Here is a 19,966-nt window from a genome sequence, read left to right as displayed (position 1 = left end):
GGTCCCACCAATTGGGTGGTATTTTCTCTCTCCATTTTTATGAAACCGCTTGTTTTCAAACAATTTGTGAAAGATTATGATCGTTGCCTTTCTCATTGAATAATGCCAAGTATAAATACACAATTACAAGAGATAAACTAGGAAACTAACTAGCTATAAACTAGGCAAAGATAAATACAATTACCAAACTAATTATATACAATATTAACAAGAATATATTTCCATATATTCTAACACTCCCCCGCAGTCGTAGCGGGAGCATCACGAACGCTAAGACTGGCACGAAAATCATCAAATAAAACCCGTGGAAGACCCTTCGTAAAAATATCTGCAATCTGATAACGAGAAGGGACATGTAGGACTCGTACCTCGCCTTTAGCGACCTTTTCGTGGACAAAATGTATGTCCATCTCAATGTGTTTAGTGCGCTGGTGTTGCACCGGATTCCCTGAAAGGTAGATTGCACTCACATTGTCACAATAAACAATCGTTGCTTTTCGAATAGGAAAATAGAGCTCTAGCAACAAATTCCTGATCCAACAAGAATCAGATACTACATTGGCAACCCCACGATACTCGGCCTCTGCACTAGATTTAGACAATGTAGGCTGCCGTTTAGAAGACCAGGAAATCAAATTATCACCTAAGAACACACAATAACCTGAAGTAGATCGCCTGGTGTCGGGGCATCCCCCCCAATCCGCATCAGTATAAGCAACCAACTTGGTAATAGAAGACTTATACAAATGCAAACCGTGAGACAAAGTGCCCTGCAAATAGCGTATAATACGCTTCAGAGTTCCCATATGCGCATTGCGCGGATCATGCATGTGAAGACACACCTGTTGTACCGCATATGAAATGTCAGGTCGGGTAAAAGTCAGATACTGAAGAGCACCAGCAAGGCTCCTGTACTTAGTAGGATCCTCATATGGAGCATCATGAGAAGCACTAAGTTTAGACTTCGTGTCAACAGGTGTGGGACAAGGACTACAGTTAGACATGCCTGCCTTGTCAATGAGACAAAAACATACCATTAGCATTACGAGTCACAACAATGCCCAAAAAGAAACTCAAAGGACCTAAGTCCTTCATCGCAAACTCAGAGCTCAAACGACCCATAATATGCGTCCGTAGACGGTCTGAAGATGCAGTAAGAATGATATCATCAACATATAACAGAATATAAGCAAGTATCAGATCCCTGTAAAAAGTGAAAGTAAGGTCTCCCCTTCTTTTCGTCCGTAGTAGTTCCCCGGAACGAGCCCTTTCCTAAGAGGGAAAATGGTTGTGATTCAATATGAAACGGATCTCCGCTCTAAGAATAAACAGAGAAGTGTCAGATTTACTGTTAGTAAATCCAATAGTGGTGACAAAATCTGCAAACCGCTGATACCAAGCCCGAGGAGCCTGTTTGAGACCATAGAGGGAGCCTCGCAGAAGACACACATGATCAGGGTGACTTTTGTCACGAAAACCCATGGGCTGATGCATATAAACTGTTTCATTGAGCTTACCATGTAGAAAAGCATTCTTGACATCCAACTGATGGATCGGCCAAGAGTGAGAAATAGCAATGCTAAGAACAGTACGAATAGTAGCCGGTTTGACAACCGGACTAAAAGTCTCATCACAATCAACACCCTGCTGCTGAGTCTTACCATCAGCCACAAGACGAGCCTTATACCGCTCAAAAGAACCATCAGAATTTCGTTTATGACGAAATATCCACATAGAACGAATAACATTGACATTAGGAGGGCGAGGAACCAAATCCCATGTATGATTATCAATAAGAGCATTATATTCATCTAACATTGCATTTTTCCAATTAAGGTCACGAATAGCACTAACCGGGTCCTTTGGTATAGGAGAGATGGTAGTAGTGGTCATTGTGTTTAGGTTGGAAAAATACTTTGGGTTAGGTTTAATAATACCGTCCTTAGCTCTAGTGGTCATAGGGTGAGGTGCGGTGGCCGGCTGACTGGTGGCAGAGGTGGGGCAGGAAGGTGGGGCGTGACTGCTGGTGGTGGCAGAAGTATCCTCACTTCGTGAGGAAGAAAGGATGGGGTTGTCAAACAGTGGTGGGTTGAGGAGTGGAGTATGTTGGGCCTCGGTCTGAGGTGAGCCCACCCGTGTAAGTGTGACAGGGGAAAGAGAAGGAGTTGGGCTGGACGTAAGACTCGGTCCAGAAGTGGGAGAAGTAGGAGAGTGCTAGGCCGAGTTGGACGGTCCAGAAGTGGGAGAAGGGGGCGGAACTGGAGTTGGACCAGGCTGGAACGTGGGCTGGACTGGAATGGGTTGAGTGGTGCGCAAATGTTGAAGTTGATTTAGTGGAGAAGAATCCAAGAAATCATAATCATCTATCTTCGGTGTGTGGAATTTTGAGAACGGAAATTCGTTTTCAATAAATTTCACATGCCTACAAATAATGATTTTTCCATTTGACAAATTATATCACTTCGAGCCCCTATGATTTGGCGCGGGGCCAAGATAGACACAAGGAGTGGACCGTTCTTGCAATTTATTTATAGTGGTGGAAGGGAAGAGAGGAAAACAAAGACAACCAAAGACTCGTAATGCCGAATAAATTGGATCACGTTGGTATTAAACTTGTGTTGGAGATTTATAACCTAAGACTTTAGTTGGCAAGATGTTTAGAAGATAGGTAGCCATGGCTAGAGCATGGTGCCAAAAGGAAAGGGGCAATGATGCATGGGCAAGAAGGGTCCGAATGATATTATTTATGGATTTTATGTGCCGTTCAGCTTTACCATTTTGAGGAGAAGTGTGAGGACAAGAGAGACGATAGAGCATGCCAAGGTTATCAAAAAAAGTTTTAAGAGTGCCATTAACATACTCGGTGCCATTATCACATTGAAAGGTCTTAATGTTACGTTCAAATTGAGTTTGGACAATTTTATGAAAAGATTGAAACAAATGTTTGACTTCGGATTTTTTTGCAATAGGGAATGTCCATAAGAATTTGCTGTAATCATCAAGAAACAAGAGATAATAACAATGACCAGAAGAACTAACAATAGGGGAAGTCCAAAGATCACTATGAATTATATCAAAAGGTAAAGCAGTGTGCGACATAGAATCATAAAAAGGTAACTTAACGTGTTTCCCTAATGGACACGAAGAACAAAAAGAATTACAAGCCTTATTACATTCAATGAAATTTTGACTACTTAATGAGCTAAGAACAACATCTCCCGGGTGACCAAGTCGATTATGCCATAGATCGGAAGAAAGAGCAGTGAAATTAGAATGTTGGACTGAAGAGTTGGCTTGATTGGTTGGAAAGATAGGATATAGGTCACCAGAACTGTCACATCTCATTAGGTGGGCCCCCGTCTGTAAATCATACACGGAAAATCCATAAGGGTCAAAAGCAATAGAAACCATATTGTCAGTTGTGAATTTACGGACGGATATCAAGTTCTTTATTATTTTTGGAGCATGCAATACATGTTTAAGGGTAAATGGAGGGTACGGGGAAGGCAAAGTAGCACTACCATGACCGATAATTGGAACTAAATCACCACTACCAACAACAATGTTTTGATTTTTAATGCTCGAATTAATATAGGAAGATAGAATACCTTGATCGGCCGTCATATGAGATGTGGCTCCAGTGTCCATATAATAGTTATTGTCCGGACGGTTGATATTGGCTAGCATTTGCAACGCTGCTGCAATGTGCGTCGGGGTGGGATTGGGTCCATTATCTGTGGCAGCGAAGGCCTGAGGAGCGTGGCCCAAAATCCCAGGCCCACCAGGCCGAGAACCTGTTGATGATGCCGTTGTTCTTGGAGCCCAAGTCTGGGCTGGGTACGGGCAAGGTGGTGTAGCCCAATACGGAGCCCAATACGGAGCCTGCTGAAACTGCCATTGTTGCTGGTTTGGGTCGTGCTGCTGTTGGACTGGGCCAGAGTTGCGTGGCTTACTAGAGGACTTGTTGGCAGATTTCTTTTGATGGCTCTGTTTTTTGTTCGACCTTGAAGCAGAGTTACTGTCACGAGAATCAGAGACCTGCTGGCCGCCGGTGCCGGAGATGAGTGCCGTCGGAGGTCTGCTGGACCCACCTTCTTTGGCCAAGCGGTTTTTGATGGTCCGCTCAGCTAGCTTCAAGCGAGAACGACAGCTCTCAAAAGATGGTAAAGGTTCCTGATTTTGAATAAAGTCCACCGTGCCGGCGTAAGCCTCGGGAAGACCTGCTGTCATTTTCAGAATAAGACGGGTATCGGGAATCGGAGCATCAACATCCGCAAGACGATCGGCAAGAGATTTGATGTGATTACAATATCCGTCAATTGAGGTAAAATTCTCGAAATCAAGGTCGGCAAGTTCTTGTTCGAGATGAGAGGCTCGAGAAGCTTTGTTGTCCTGAAACATAGACTCGAGACGAGTCCAAGCGCCTTGAGCGGTGTCATCCTTGAGAAGGATGGCAGTGAGAAGAGCAGGGGAGATGGAATTATAGATCCAATTAAGGACCGCAGCGTCCAAACGCTTCCAAAAGGCGAGATCAGCAGCCTTGGATGCTTCGTATGCTGCTCGTGCTTTCTCCTCCGTTGGAGGAATAATGTGATTGTAAAGGTCATGAACCCTAACAAGCACCTTGAAAAGGGTTGCCCAAGAGTAGTACATCCCATGGTCGGCATCAAGAGTGATAGGAATGAGAGATTTGACGTTGTTAACGTTCAAGGCAGGGTGATACTTGGATTCGGCCATGATGATTGTGCAGCGGAAGAAGAAGAAAAACAGGGGAGAAGGAGGCAGAGAAGGTTGGGCGATTTGTTAGGGGAAAGGATGAAGGATCGAAACCCGCTCTGATACCATGAAAGATTATGATCGTTGTCTTTCTCATTGAATAATGCCAAGTATAAATACACAATTACAAGAGATAAACTAGGAAACTAACTAGCTATAAACTAGGCAAAGATAAATACAATTACCAAACTAATTATATACAATATTAACAAGAATATATTTCCATATATTCTAACAATTTGATTCCCAGAAAAACCAGGATTATTACGGTTGTTGGAGCGATTATGTATGTGAAATTTTCGATCTGGGTTTCCATTGTTTTGAATTTTTTTTTTTTTTTTTTTTTTTTGAGGGGAAAGATTTTAGCTGCTTTGTCCACCGCAATACTTAAACGTTGTTTAACACGGATTGTATTGTGTTGGTGAGTGTTGACTTTGTTGTGGGGCCGGGAGTAACACGTAGTGCTACTACTTTTTTCGCTTTGTAATTCGGAGTAAATGCTTTATTTTGATCAATACTGAGATAATTGCATAAATCTCATCACGTAATATTCCTTTCATTTTAATTTGATAGTCTTATTTTGAGTTTTTTATATTCAAATTTTTAGAACTTTTGACAAATTTAGTCAAAGTTTAAAAATTTTAACATTAATATGCTCCATTTGTCCCAATTTACTAGCAACATTTTAAATAAATATGCTTGTCGATTTATATATTTGAGTAATTTGACCGTCGGTATCTTTTATTATATATTTATAAAAGCTATAAAAAGTTTATATTAAGAAACTATACATCAAAATAGATCTAACAACATCTTACATTTCATATAATAGCTGAAAAAGATGGCCTTAATAAAATGTGTAAATAGTACAAAAAATCAAAACGTTGAGAGTAATTTTGCGACGGAGGGTGTATACAAAGTATATAAACGTATACGACTATACGAGTTCACAGTCATGTGACATATTTTTTGATTGGTCAATATCAAATTTTCATAATTTTTATTAATATATAATTAAAGATATTAATGGTTAAATACGCATATTAAAGACGGTGTAAAGTCAAAAGAAAACTATAATCTACTATGTAATAATGTTTTATGACAACTATTGGTTTCTCAGATATCAACACTACTTTTGAGCTCCATGATATAAGATGAAACATATAATAAACCTTGAAAAAAAAGGTTTTTATAGGGTAGAAGATGTATACTCAATACATCTTTATTCAAAAATTACATGAACTTTCACATCAGCTGAACTTTGACATTAGATTTTAAACATGTTACATTGTTACTCTTCTGTTTTGCTTTGTGAGGGAGATACACCTTTATCTCCAAGTTACCTATTCTCGATGGAGAGCACGAATGTGTAAACCACCATCAACATGAAGGTTTATCATTGTCCTATAAGTCACTCTACTTTTTTCATCACCGAGTTTGAAGATGAAACTGCTCAGCAGAACAGCAGAAATGATCTTCATCTGCCTGTAAGCAAATTCCTTCCCTAGGCAAATTCGCGGACCTGCCTGTTGATATCAACCAAAACTTGTAAGACTAAGAATCTCAATAATGAGGACATTATATTTATCTTAGGGACTCAAAAAGGCTTATCAGCATGTAATCATCAAATCCAACCTGAAAGGCTGTGAACTTGAACGGATTCTCTGGCTGGAAGATACCGTCTTCACTAAGCCATCTTTCTGGCCGGAAATCCTCTGCATCATCACCCCAAATGAAACTCATCCTTCCCATTGCATAAGGCTGGTAAGCCACTGTGTCGCCTTTATTCACACTAAAACCATCAGGAAGTGTGTCATTGGAAAAGCACATCTTCGGATCCTGTTGTTACATAAAAACTAAACAAATTATTTCATTTCTTTTTCAAAAACTTCAGCAAGTAACTTGTAACACAAATGAGATTATGAGAGCGATGAAATTTTCTGACTGCGACTAGCTAGACTTACCATTGGAACTGCTGGATAGAGTCTGAGAGTTTCTGTCAATGCAGCATGAAGATACTGCATTCTTTCAAGTGATTCTTCAGTCAAACTAGCAGCAAATTCTGAAAAATTTCCAACCCCTTTCATTTTTGTAACTTTCCTTACTTCTTCAGCAACCTTTTCCTGTATAATCTGGTGTTTACAAAGCATGTAAACAAACCATGAAAGTGTAACTGCTGTTGTGTCTTTGCCTGCAATCACAAAGCTCAAGATTATATCTCTCAGATACTTTAAATCAGTGTCACTCTGCTCCAGGAACCTGGACAATATATCATCCTTTTTCTTCTGCATTTCCTGTGTCACAGACAAATTCAAACAGAAAAATTGCATAAATCCCTCAGTAAACCAACATGATTACAGACTTCTAAGTTATATAATCTGCTTACTGTGAAATTGCATTGCGAACTTTTCATTAGCTCCACTTTGTTACTGATTAATTTGTAAACAAAATCATCAACAATTTTGACACTTCTCTTAAGTTTAGCCTCTGCACCAATGTTGAGAAATTTCTTGATCGGCCAGAAGATGTCTACATATCGTAACATGGTTGAAGCACTAGCATCATCAAAAGCCTGGCCAAATTTCTTCCCTTCTTCATTTGAGCCACACATACTGTCTAGATCAACTCCTAATGCAACTTTGAAAATGGAATCTAGCGTCGACTTCATAAACAAGTCCTACATACACAAAGTCATTTCAAGTTAGCTCATTTTATCAGAAAAAACACTTTTGTCCGATACAACATGATACCACCTTACCTGAATATCCATAATTTGGTCAGAATTAGCAGCATAGGCAATTATATCTGCTAGTTTTACAGCATTTGTTCGGAAGATCTTGCTGCTGTAATCCCTCAACATTCTTGTAGAGAACTCGTGGCTTGATACTTTCCTTTGGTTACGCCATTTTTCACCATCTACTGTAAAGATCCCATCGCCTAATAGATCATTAAGATTGTCATAGTTATAATACCCCTGCAATTTTGAACAAGGTTATACAAATGATGTTAGCTTTTACATTGTAGGAACCAAAAAAGATCATAGTGACATCCTGCAATATACAGTTTACTAGTTTAGAAGGCTTCTTTATGTCCCTAAGAGGCTAAGACCCTCACCAAAATCTAATTTAACACAAACCAACGGTACAATTTAGATGATGATTATTTACTTTCTCTTTTGAGATCCGTAATCCATATTATTTTACTTTATATTTCGTATTACTTATTTTTTAACTTTTACCCTGCTCTTTCTAAATTTATACAAAGTAATTCTTTCGAAATGGAGCTATCGAAGACTCACCCTTATAAAAATAAAAATGAAGACAAAGTCCCACTCTTCCCAAAAAAAAAAGGACCACCAACTTGGTCCGATTTTTATATGGACTTACGGAGTATGTCACCAAAGACCCAGCCATATAAAATTAAAACAATGGCTTGGATCGGAGTCACCAATTTGTTCCGATATGTCACACATTGCTTAACAGTTTCACGTCAAATTTCTTTGTACGTCGTTCCTACCCAAAAATTGATAATGTGCACACACCGCTTTGGTACACCTAGCTCTAGCTATAAACAATGACTAAACTTTTCAAGAGTATGATGAGCACCATGCACTAGTCATAAAAATAACAAGTTGACAACGCAAAGCTACTTGTACAAACGAATCAATAACAAATAGTAAGGAAAAGATAGTAATAGTGAAATAGTGATAGATTTTACGTACCTTGCCATAGTTATCAAAGTTGGTCTTGAGGATATACTCGACATTAGCAGGATCCGAAGTGTAAACCTCGTTTCGAAACGGTGTTAGTATTCTGTAAGTCTTGTACTTGGCAGCGAGATCAGTCATGCAGTGATGAAGCTTCTTGAAGTTACGGAGGTGATGAAACATGGTTCCGCCAATAGGGTGGTATTTTCTCACTCCATTTTTATGAAACTGTTTGTTTGCCAACAATTTGATGCCCAAAAAAGCTAGGATTACTACGATTGTTAGGGTAATGTATATGAAATTATCAATTTGGGTATCCATTGTTATGAAAAAGGCAGACATTTGGTGTTTTCTACTTTTGTGGTATGTTTATGTTGTTTTTATATTACACATATCTTGAAGAGTTTGACCAATTAGTCGGTATTAAAAAAACAAAACACCCTCTTGTCAGATTGGTATAAAAAAAAGTAAACGATGATATTTTGATAAAATAATAAAAGGAGTAATCTTACTAATATGGTATACATCTTGCTAATTGGCTTTTTAATAGAACAACTTGAAGAGTTGGTGAAGATTAGAGTAAGTCATTGACGAAAGTGTTGAGAGGTGACTTTAAAATGGAAAACATAAAAATTATGTAGTTGAAGTGGGAAAGATCATTCTTATGTGCACGTAAGGGAGTTATAATAATGACACTAACTATAGTACATGTCATTCTACAGTTCTACTAGATTGGATAAAACTTACTCATTCATCACTTGGATTGAACCTTAAGTTTAGTAACTCTAGGTTTTTTTTTTATTGATTTTTTTTTTTTTAAAGGATATCCATATTGATCTAAACTTGCAACTGCATAAACAAGATGATATAGAAAAGGCAATAAATTTCTTTTTTTTTTTTTTTTTGGTGATTACAAACTTTCAGGGGTTACCGTGCAGTATATGCTGACAGCTGACCTAAAAATCTAAAAATAATTATAAAACGTACCCTAAATCAATAAAAATTTCTTTGTATTAGACTTCTTATATATCATTTTTTTGATATGTTACCATAAGGCATACAAATATCATTTTATCTTGTATCCATTGAGATAATTTTTTAATTCCGCTTCAGTCATTATTGCGTGTCAAATATCACTTTTAAGGGAGAAAAAAATCTTTGAATGTAATACCTACAATGTAAACATTAGTAGATACTATTCAACAAAAAAAATTAGTAGACAAAGTCATAGATAAAATACATTTAGAAAAGTGATTATTTTGTAATTTTTGCCCTCTTCATAACTAATAAGTCTCTACTCTCTAGCCTTTAGGCAACCCATACGATACAAAGTTCTCTTGATTGTGATTACTTCTAGGTCATTTCCTTGACCTTCTTTATTTTGCCAACAAAACCACCACCAAACTAGCACCACCCCTTGCAGCGGCATTGCCTGACATTTGCACTACCCTCTCTTCTATCTCCTAATAGTCGATGCTCCGAAGAGACAGGGTGGTACAAAACTTCCCTCTCTTTTCTATCCCATTGTTGACTGCGCACCTTTTCCCTTTGTTTTACCAAACACCCCCGTACTGTACGACTGTATTCCCCATTTTTTTTATATCTACCAACTATATCCTCATTTTTTCTTACACACTCAAATCCCCTTAAAACAAGAGCCTAAGTACATGAAAAGAATACATTTTTAGCATTTGATACAAGTGATCTGCACATCAGTAAGCAATTTTTGTTTTTTCAAAAAATGAACAACTTCTGATAGCTTCGTTATTTCCTTAAACTTGGTTATTACAAAGGAATATGGAAAGATTAGAAACGTTACATTCAAACAATTTTAACAAGAGGTGAAAAAAGGATTTTGATGATTTAAAAAATATAATTATGATAAATATAGGTACACTAAATTTCAAAATTGTTTAAGCTAAAAATGAAATTCCAGCTATCAATCAAAAAAGGCATTTAAACCTTCGTATTTGAAGCCTCCTATATTTCGCTTGGGAAAATCAATTTGTCAAATTGCAAAAGACTCATCCCCTCATTATTACAAAATTGTACACGATTGCCACAAGTACCCTGAGCTCCTAGAGCCATGACTCCCTTGCTCCTTTATGTCAAAACAACTGTGAACTCAGAAGATGCTAGTGGAAGTAAAATCACAGCATTCAATCAATCAACTTGAGCCCAAATAAGGAAAAACTATAAACTAAAAATCAAATCTACAGCATCATTGACTCTGGATTTTCGATGTAGCCTTTAAATGCTTTTAGCCACTCTGCACCCATGGCACCTACATAAAGAGAGTGACAACAGATTAACATTCAATTCTCATGGCATGCATAACTTTACTGAAATGTGTAGCAAATGTTACTCACCATCAATGACACGGTGATCACAGCTTAGTGTAACGGACATGAAGGAGCCAAATTTGAATTGGTTGACATCATCATCTGAAGGTATAACTCTCTTTTGAGCTGCACAAGTACAAACCAGATGTATATATGAGAAATAAATGTATAAGTATAATTGGGTTGATGTCTACTTTAAACATTTGCTGTTTCAACACTTGTATGTATATACGTGAAATATATGTATAATTGCGTACCAGAGCCAACTGCAAGAATGGCTGCCTGAGGAGGATTAATAATTGCACAGAATTGTTTGATTCCAAAAGGTCCTCCCAAGTTTGACACAGTAAAAGTGCCACCCTACAATAACAAAAAATATTACAGAAAAAATTAAATGAGAACACTAACGAGGCCACGATTATAATAAAATTAAGTTTAAAGTTGTTTTTACCTCATATTGTTCAGGTTTCAGGCTATTTTCCCTTGCTTTTTGGGCCAAATGTTTGACTTCTTCAGAAATTTTGGATAAACCTTTCTTGTCAGCATCCTGCCAACAACAAAAAAAGCAGTTAGCATTAGCTTTCAATAATGGTTGCTAAAGTAGAAGTAAGAGTCATCATATACCCGGACAACTGGAACATATAAACCATTCTCAGTTTGCACTGCTACATTGATGTTCACATTGTGATACCTGAATACAACAAAAAAATACAATTAATTTGAAGCTATAACAAAGAGGAATGCACCAAAATGACATCGACAAATTAGCACAATACTCACTGGCGAATATAGTCACTGTTCCAAGAGCTATTGCATGCAGGAACTTTCTTCAGTGCCAGAGCAGCAGCCTACACAGTACACACAAAGAGATACATTTATATTACATCTAATAAATCCGAATTTAATATACACACAAAATTGCATTAAAATTGACAAGAACTCCAACTAGTAGCAGCATGCAGTGTCGAATAGTAAAAACCAACATGAAACAACTCCCATCCTACTGACTGACTACAAAAAATAAATAAATAATAAATAATAAATAATAAAAAAAAAAAATCACAGAACAAGTGGACAACCACCCTGGTTTGCTTTCAATATGAGATATACATAGAACAAAGTGAATTCAGAAAACCAAATTCAGCACCTTTGAAACCACTCACAATCTTGACTACGTTTGATAGAAATACTACCACCATCAAGTTGTAAATATTTCAACTCTTTCCAATGACCCAAAACATTAGTCATGTATCAATATAACTTATAAACAAAGTACATAAAATTTGAATAATGCTATATGGCGATTGGATGTAAAATTAGGATAATGCTATATGGCAATTGGATGAGAATGAAAAAACTCCTAGCAAGTGTACATACATGAATCACGTATAAGATCTTAGTCAAGGTGCTGCACAAAACAAATTAGATACTAAAAGGACAAGGGCACGTGTACACTAAGGGTACATGGAACATTATATTTCCACCATTAATTGAATTCCCAAAAATCTTTCGCTAGATTTTTGTTCAAATGTATTTGTGAGCTATTAGAATTGTTGAGAATGGAATATTCCATGTATACACCTAGCTTAAATATGTTTATTGTCCCTAAGATACACAAATTTTATTAAGTAATACTTCCTCTATTCCAAATAGACTTTTACACTATTCATCACGCTTGTTAGACCACATGTTATGATTTATTTGTAATGTAAAATATAGTCATGTGGGGTCTTGTTAGATTCGTCTTGTAAAATACTTACACAATCTCAACTTTTTATAATTTTTACTCTTGTATAATTATAGATATTTAGCATGTAAAATGTGCTTTAGGATGCGTAGTTTCATCCTTGTTGCAATATTTGTGTAACAGAGGAAGTAGAAAATAATTGACATCCAAAACAAAATTTATAAGCACATTAATAGCAAAAGGAAAAGATATAGTCATATCTGAGAATATACAGTGCAAATACCTTGATCACAAGATCATTAACAGAAATCCTCTTCCCTCCAGAAGCCTCTTGTAATGAATTCAATTGGCTTCGTAATCTGAAGGTCATCAAAGAGCACAATTAAGACAGTTAAACAAGATTTTGAAACTCAGAGAGAGAGAGAGAGAGAGAGAGAGAATTCAATCAATTACTTACTCCATAAGTTTGTCCACACAAGTATCTACTGTCAGATAATAATGAGGAATGGTTTGCTTTGACATTAATAAGCGTGCAGCTGTGACCTGTCATGTTGACAAATAAAACGTAAGCCAAAGCAGCTCACTTAGTGAGCATAGTAAATGACTTTTTCCCATCGTCTATAAAGGTTTCACAATACCATGGCCAAAGAATCGGATTAAGAACTGGAGATATTCTGGAATTAAGAACAGATGCCTGTGAGGCAAAGAAATAAGAAAAATACTTGCCTTTCTTATCTGAGAATGAGGAATATCTGAGAAGTCCATTCCAGCTCCTTCAGCAACTTTAGGTACAGATGCTTGTGATTCCTTGCCCCGAGATGCTATACAAAAAAGAAAAATACATACATATGTGAGCAAAGTGTAAGGTAGTACACATGTCTTTGTGCTGAAAAGACTTCTACGGTTATATTCACATGAGCACCTCTATACAAAATTTATTCACCAAGTATTGAAATTTTCTGTGGTATAAAGTGAAATGAAAATTGACCCAAAAAAAGCTACTTAAGAAAATAACCATCACAGGACTAACAGGCGTATGTCATAAAAATAAACCAAAACACAGAGAATTATAGACACAAATAACTGTAGAGTGAAATCATCGAAGGAAAAAAAAAAAAAAAAAAAAAAAAAAAAAAAACAATGCAAATTACCCAAGTAATCTTCAATGTCAGCTTTGATAATGTTTCCATCAGGACCTGTTCCCTTTATGCTTGACAAAGAAACCTTTATTGCACAGAACAAAATCAAGAGACGCAAGTTAGAATCATAGAAATATCCCAACGCAATAACTAGAAAACCTGGAACAAATTTCTAACAAGTAACCCACATTGTGCTCTTCTGCCAATTTCCTTGCAAGAGGGCTAGCAAATATGCGATCCCCTCCAGATGATTTTTGACTAGATGGAGCATTCTTCTCCTTGGGTACAGCAGGAGGAGTCTGATCTGTTTTTTGTTCAGAAGCTTCAGGTTCAGATGGTTTCTCGGGTTCAGGAACAGCAGTTTCTGATTTGGAGGGTGTGTAATCTTTAAACTTCTCAATATCTGCCTCATCTTCTACGGTGATAGCAATCACCTAACATGAAATCAAGATAACCCAAAGTCAGAGTTTCAGAGACAATAGAACACCAATTACATTGACATGAAAATGTTTTGAAGATAAGATTCTGCCAGCAAAACAATACTGTAAATTTAATGAAATACAGAAAACAACAATTCAATCCCTAATGTAAGTTTCAAGAATCTGATAATATCGCATCAAAATTCTCTTAGCTACAGGATATTATTGCTCCATATTTGGGTTTGCTCTCACAGAAGAATACCTGATAAGGAGAAATACTAGAAGAGAAATTATATATTAATGCTTAAGAATTACTAATGCTAGTGTGAACAAAAATTTAAAATGCATAAAAACCCCGGAGTCCAGAAGGCTCGCTTGGCATCATCCTAAAATTATTATCTTTAGTCTTAAAAAGGTTAAAGACTGCATGTCATTTGCGTAGTTGAGTCATGAGGTAATTACTATCACACAATCACTTTTACAGTTTAAAACTGTAAACCTCAAAGTGACAGTACAGAACTATATACATTGTAACACAAACACAGTAGACACCTTTCAAATGATGCATTAAGTGACAGTGACACAAGCCACCATCAACCAGCAATACTGTAAATCTGGAATCGAGAAAAAATATATTCCTAACTTTTGCTAAACAAGTGCTTGCAGTTGGATCAAATTTAATAAATACAAAAGTATCACCTCACTTTACCGTTTTACAAGAGACTTATAGCAATGATGCTAGAAACAAAACTGGCATCTCTATCTATTCTGATGGAGCCTAAGGCAGCAAGGCTGCAACATAATATTTTTGTTACTCTATAAAGCAAAGGCCTTCCATGGGTGAGTAATTTTGATTTGATTAATCTTCCCTCAAATTTTAATATGAACCATAAACTCCAAAAACTGTGAGGGTAGCAATATTAGACATTGAATACAAAATTCTTTTATTACAATCTTACTTGAAACGTATGTTACATCTCTTGTTTGTTCTGATAAAACTTGTGGCTGCTACAAGACAGTTTATACTGGAAAAGATAAAATTCTATAGAAAATAATTACAAATGTATATCACCATGTCAATATTCTTACAAACGAAATCCCAAGGCCACCTTATTCTTAACTCACTAAGAGTTCACCCCAGAACAAATCACATATCCTTCATAATGCTTTCTACGAGTCAACCCACCGCACCAAGAAAATCCTATACGACAATGAGAAATTTAGACACAAATAACACTGTATGAGTGTATATGCTGAACAAATCTTCATACTAACTCGACAATAAAGAAAGCAAGAAAAATTCTTAGTGAGTTGATACACAGCATGCAGGATGAATGTGTGCTGGACCAACACATTCAAAATTACTGGCCACTTTGTTCCACATTAGGTGGGGTTATAACACCGACGGAATTGAGCACAAGGAGTTTAAAAGTGGGGAGGGTGTGTGTGTGTGTGGCAAGTTAAGGGTATATTATAAACAGCAAAACTAGATAAACTAAAGTAGCCATCCATCCACTAAAATAGTAATTTCCATGCTATTGCAAATAGTGTTAATATTGAAACTAAACAAATAACTTAACTAAACAGATATAACTATATTTTATACACCCCAATCATTGACATAAATTGGCCCTTTATCAGCTTGAAAAGGCCCAAAAATGCACAGCAAGTGCTATATCTTCAGAGGGAAAAGATACTTGTGCGAAACAGAACATGGAAGGCTCGACTAGCTAACCTTCCCCAAGTAAGATTATTAACAAGTTGCATTAAGGGTGAATACTTAAAGCAATCAGTTCCACATCTGGAATCAAATGCTTGAAATTCTAAGGGAGAATGCAACTGCTCTCCACTCTTTCCACGGAACTCAAGTCAAACTCCAAATCAAAGCAATCAATCAATCAATCAATCAATCAATCAAAGCCTTAATCCCAAAAGTGGGGTCGGCTAACATGAACCAAATTTGATTATTCCGTGTAGTCATCAACATAAATCTTTCTCCTCCATCCCTTACGATCCAAAACTTCATCCTCACGTAAATCCATGCACTTCATATCCTTCCTCACTCCTTCCAACCAAGTCATCTTTGGTCTCCCTCTTCCTCGTTTAATCCCTCCATGGTCCCACTCTTCCACTCTTCGCACCGGTGCCCCCTCGGGTCTCCGTCTTACATGTCCAAACCAACGCAGACGATTTTCCCTTAATTTATCTACAATGCCAGTGGGTTTCCCGCTGCCAGTCCCAAGCCTGGATAAAGGAGGAGGGTTACGGTAGGCCAGTGACAGCCAGTATAAAACTTCGTCACATCCCATGACATGAGCCAAACTCCAAATCAAAGCATGATAATAAAAATCAGCCAACTCAATACCTCGCCAACTTTAATTCCTTGTGCGCCATCTCCTTTAACTATCTGGGCAATATAACCATCCTCCATACTTTCCATCTCAACTGTCGCTTTATCCTTTCAAGATTGAAAACAAAAGCATAAGTATCTTGGGGGAGCATTAAGGAAACCTTATTTGAAAGAAGCAAAATACATACTGTTTCGACTTCACAGATTACATCACCAGGAGATACTTTATCTCCCACTTTCTTCACCCATCTAGCAATATTCCCCTGGAATTCCATTATACCATTATCCATCAGTTCATCAAGTCAAGTAAGTCCAGCATGTAAAGAGAGGTGTAAATCACATACCTCTTCCATAGTAGGAGAAAGAGATGGCATGCCGATTTCTTGATGAGGTGGCAGATCTGAAAAACACAGGAGTTGAAAGAACATCATAATTTAGTAATAAAGTACTAAAAAACTCACTCTGGAGAATTACTAAAAGTTGGCCGGAATTTGAATGAGATATGAACATGTAATAATATACCCTTCTGTCCACATTTCTTTCATGAGTGACTACAACAACCTAATAACAGAATAAACATTACAACATCTTCTGCCTTGTCTATTAGCTTAATAAAGAACATTGTGCTATTAAATAATGCATTTCCAAAAGACTTGCTTAAAATGAGTCAAGCTGATACACTAACTGCTTACAAGAGTATGAATTAACAGCTAAGATAAGAAAAGCTATCAAATTTTGGCTGTAAGGAGCTAAAATTTGCACAAAGTCTGTCCGTAAAAAGACTTCAAGATATCCGAAGTTCCGAACACACAAATGAGGCCAAATAAATTCAATATCAATCTTGCATATGCCAATAGAAGACACCAACCAAGCTCAACAGACCACTAATTCAACAACACATATGTAACAAACTTAACTGAATTGGCAGAAAGAATTTTAGATGCTCCACTAATAAATAGAGAACTAGAGATGCAATTACAGCAAAGGAGAGGAAATAAATACCTGCACTTGATGAAAAGTTCCTTTTTGAGTGCAGCTGCAAACTGGAGATTCAAACAACCAAAAAAGAGAGAATAATCAAATGTGGAAGAAATAGCTGCAGTCCAAAATTTTAAAAGTACCCCAACTGATTATGCAATAGCAGCCCTTCTTCTACAAAGAAAGAAGAGTGGTCAACAGAAGATCAGGAACTAGAGGCAAACCTGGATCCTCTAGACAGGACTTCATCAGATCCCATTTTCAGAGTCATGCTTGAAATACTTCTAGTGAAGACTCCGGTTGCTGGAGCCTATACATCACACGCAGAAGTTTAGGAGAAAAAACATATCTTGGCTATTTCTTTACCAACGAGAAACAAACATCATCCACTAACCATGACAGCTGCAGGGTTTGAAACCCTAGGAAACTGACTGGAATTGCCTTTACCGGAACTCCATCCAGTTAAAGAGCTACAAGTTCCATCCCCTTTCTGATAATTCCAGCCAGACTGATGGATCTTCAAAGCATCTGGTACAAAGATAACTCACATTCAAACCCAAATATACAAGGTAAATATAAGTTAGGCGTTACGAGTTTCTAACCACAGAAAGCCAGCTCAAGGAATGGAAAATAATTAAGAAAACAATATATCAACAAAATTGAAGTTACAGATTCAGCACTACATTTACAAACACAAAACCTGGTTTTCAATGCAAGTTTAAAGGGTTTCAGACACAACCAAGCATGTAACAAGTTTACAACAACAACTAACACAACAACTCTGTATGCAAAGTTATAATTATTGACAAGCAACAATTCAAAGAACAATAATTAATTAATCACAAAGTAAAAAAAAATTGGCAAGACCATGAACATTAAACACCAATGAAATAACACTAGAAAAATATTAATCAGTAGTTCAGTACAAGATATATAAACAGTTTTAAACTATTATTCCATTGACAAACAAAAAGGAAATCCAATTCAGAGATTAGCAAGGAACACCTTCTACATTTTTTGAGGACGAGCGAACGTCATGAGTGAACTGTCGAACCAAATTGGCAGGTGCACGGCGCACCGACTTGGAAGCAATCTTGGACTGTCGGTAATGTGAAAAACAAAAGGCAGAACAGTTAACATGAAATTGTTTAAAGCGTCCTACTCATACTAAAATCATCATAAATATACCAGTTATAATCATATAACACTGTTTTCCTGAAATTAGCAATTAAATAACATTCATCAACTCGTCTTTCGATGTATGGTTAAACTCTTTATAGCACACAAGCACAGACTAATACAAATTTGTAGGTTTCGCAATTACGAGCTAATTACAAAATCTATAACTTAATTAAATACAAAACCTCCTAAGTATGCTTGGATTATATGTATATAGTATAGATTAATCAAAATTTCACACAGTGAGCATACAATGATACAAATACACATAAATTACGGAATTGCATTCGATAAAATTGAAAATTAACAGATGACAATTAAAAAAAACAAACCTTTGATTCAGGCAGCACAAATTATTCAAAAATTTCCTAATTTTTAATTTCTCGAATTGTAAACATAGGATTCCGGAGGCACAGATTATTAATAATACGAACATCGAGCATGAAATTCAACCATTTACCACAAAAACTAATATTCAACCAACCTATAATATCAAGATTATGCTTTATATTATGGACAAAAAATCACACCGAAAACCCTAAATTACCAGTAAATTACAAAAATTCAAATTCTAGGTTTATAAAACACATCAAGAAGAAATTGAAATGAAGAAAAACAATGATATCAAAGCGAATCATATTCCAAAAGTCGATCAAAATTTGGCACAAAAGGCAACTGATCTAGAGATAAAAGCGATCAAAATTACCAGCATTGAGGAGAGAGAAAATTGAGCTGATGTGAAATTCGACGACTGTGGAGAAAGAAGATCTCCAGCGAGAGAAAATGAGAGAGTTGAATGTCAAAGGCTAATTCAGGTGACAAGAAATGAAATAGGGTTGCTTTTTTTTCTTTTCTTTTTTTTTTTTTTTTTTTGATTTTTTTAAATGAGATGAAGTTGCGTCGTTTGATTCGAACAAGTTCTCGTGCTTTTTAGGACTTTTCTAAGAGTATTTTGTTTTAATAAAAATAAATTCAAATAAAACAAATTCGGTAAAAATAAATTATGATTAGGGATCATGATAGTTCATACACGTTAGTATGCTACTTAAGTGTAATAAATTATTAATTCGCTTTTATATTTATAAACTAATTGAATGTAAGTAAAAATGCATTTTGTTTTTAAAGCATATTGCTTTAAAAAATGCATTTATATATATTAATATATCATACTTCTTATAAAAACAATCAATTTCAATAACATAACTCTACATAAAGTGTGTGATAAATGATAATTATAGTTGTTAAGCCAGTATTAATGTATTACCCAGTTGTCTAGCATTTCAAGAGTTTGTAAAATGTTTGTATAAGAATTATGAAGGAAGTTGTAGTTTTCTCATTAAATGATTACATATATATAGTATACAATTGGTATGGGCTTTGGCTAAGTTAG

The 19,966-nt window shown here is 36.3% G+C and overlaps 2 protein-coding genes across 2 annotated transcripts; both read right to left on the bottom strand.

Annotated features, from left to right (window-relative positions):
• Positions 1 to 6,119: 6,119 nt before the first annotated feature.
• LOC145585650 (cytochrome P450 704C1-like) lies at positions 6,120 to 8,803 on the bottom strand. Its single transcript, XM_081642359.1, has 6 exons — positions 8,498 to 8,803; positions 7,535 to 7,750; positions 7,163 to 7,453; positions 6,741 to 7,070; positions 6,412 to 6,615; positions 6,120 to 6,302 (listed from the first exon to the last, which is right to left on the bottom strand). The coding sequence occupies exons 1-6, from the start codon at positions 8,801 to 8,803 to the stop codon at positions 6,120 to 6,122; spliced, it is 1,530 nt and encodes a 509-aa protein (XP_081498485.1).
• Positions 8,804 to 10,419: 1,616 nt separating this feature from the next.
• On the bottom strand, positions 10,420 to 19,440 carry LOC145586742 (dihydrolipoyllysine-residue acetyltransferase component 3 of pyruvate dehydrogenase complex, mitochondrial-like). Its single transcript, XM_081643650.1, has 19 exons — positions 19,283 to 19,440; positions 18,403 to 18,496; positions 17,792 to 17,925; positions 17,622 to 17,707; positions 17,422 to 17,462; positions 16,764 to 16,819; positions 16,608 to 16,682; positions 16,435 to 16,527; positions 13,839 to 14,084; positions 13,663 to 13,735; positions 13,238 to 13,332; positions 12,969 to 13,054; positions 12,795 to 12,870; positions 11,605 to 11,672; positions 11,449 to 11,515; positions 11,276 to 11,371; positions 11,082 to 11,184; positions 10,852 to 10,950; positions 10,420 to 10,766 (listed from the first exon to the last, which is right to left on the bottom strand). The coding sequence occupies exons 1-19, from the start codon at positions 19,286 to 19,288 to the stop codon at positions 10,696 to 10,698; spliced, it is 1,665 nt and encodes a 554-aa protein (XP_081499776.1). The 5' UTR covers positions 19,289 to 19,440; the 3' UTR covers positions 10,420 to 10,695.
• Between the last annotated feature and the right edge of the window lie 526 nt (positions 19,441 to 19,966).

Source organism: Chenopodium album, chromosome 16, assembly GCF_948465745.1.
Source record: "Chenopodium album chromosome 16, dcCheAlbu1.1, whole genome shotgun sequence".
Lineage (NCBI taxonomy): Eukaryota > Viridiplantae > Streptophyta > Magnoliopsida > Caryophyllales > Amaranthaceae > Chenopodium > Chenopodium album.
The sequence above is the reverse complement of the archived record's forward strand: the minus strand, read 5'-3'. Positions and strand labels throughout refer to the sequence as shown.

Coding starts and splice junctions, on each gene's coding strand:
- LOC145585650 (XM_081642359.1), bottom strand. CDS start 8,803: ATGGATACCCAAATTGATAATTTCATATACATTACCCTAACAATCGTA. Junction 6,616..6,740: donor TCTATCCAGCAGTTCCAATG/GTAAGTCTAGCT, acceptor ATGTAACAACAG/GATCCGAAGATGTGCTTTTC. Junction 6,303..6,411: donor TCAAGTTCACAGCCTTTCAG/GTTGGATTTGAT, acceptor TGATATCAACAG/GCAGGTCCGCGAATTTGCCT.
- LOC145586742 (XM_081643650.1), bottom strand. Junction 13,333..13,662: donor TGACATTGAAGATTACTTGG/GTAATTTGCATT, acceptor TTTTTTGTATAG/CATCTCGGGGCAAGGAATCA. Junction 11,516..11,604: donor AACAGTGACTATATTCGCCA/GTGAGTATTGTG, acceptor TGTTGTATTCAG/GTATCACAATGTGAACATCA.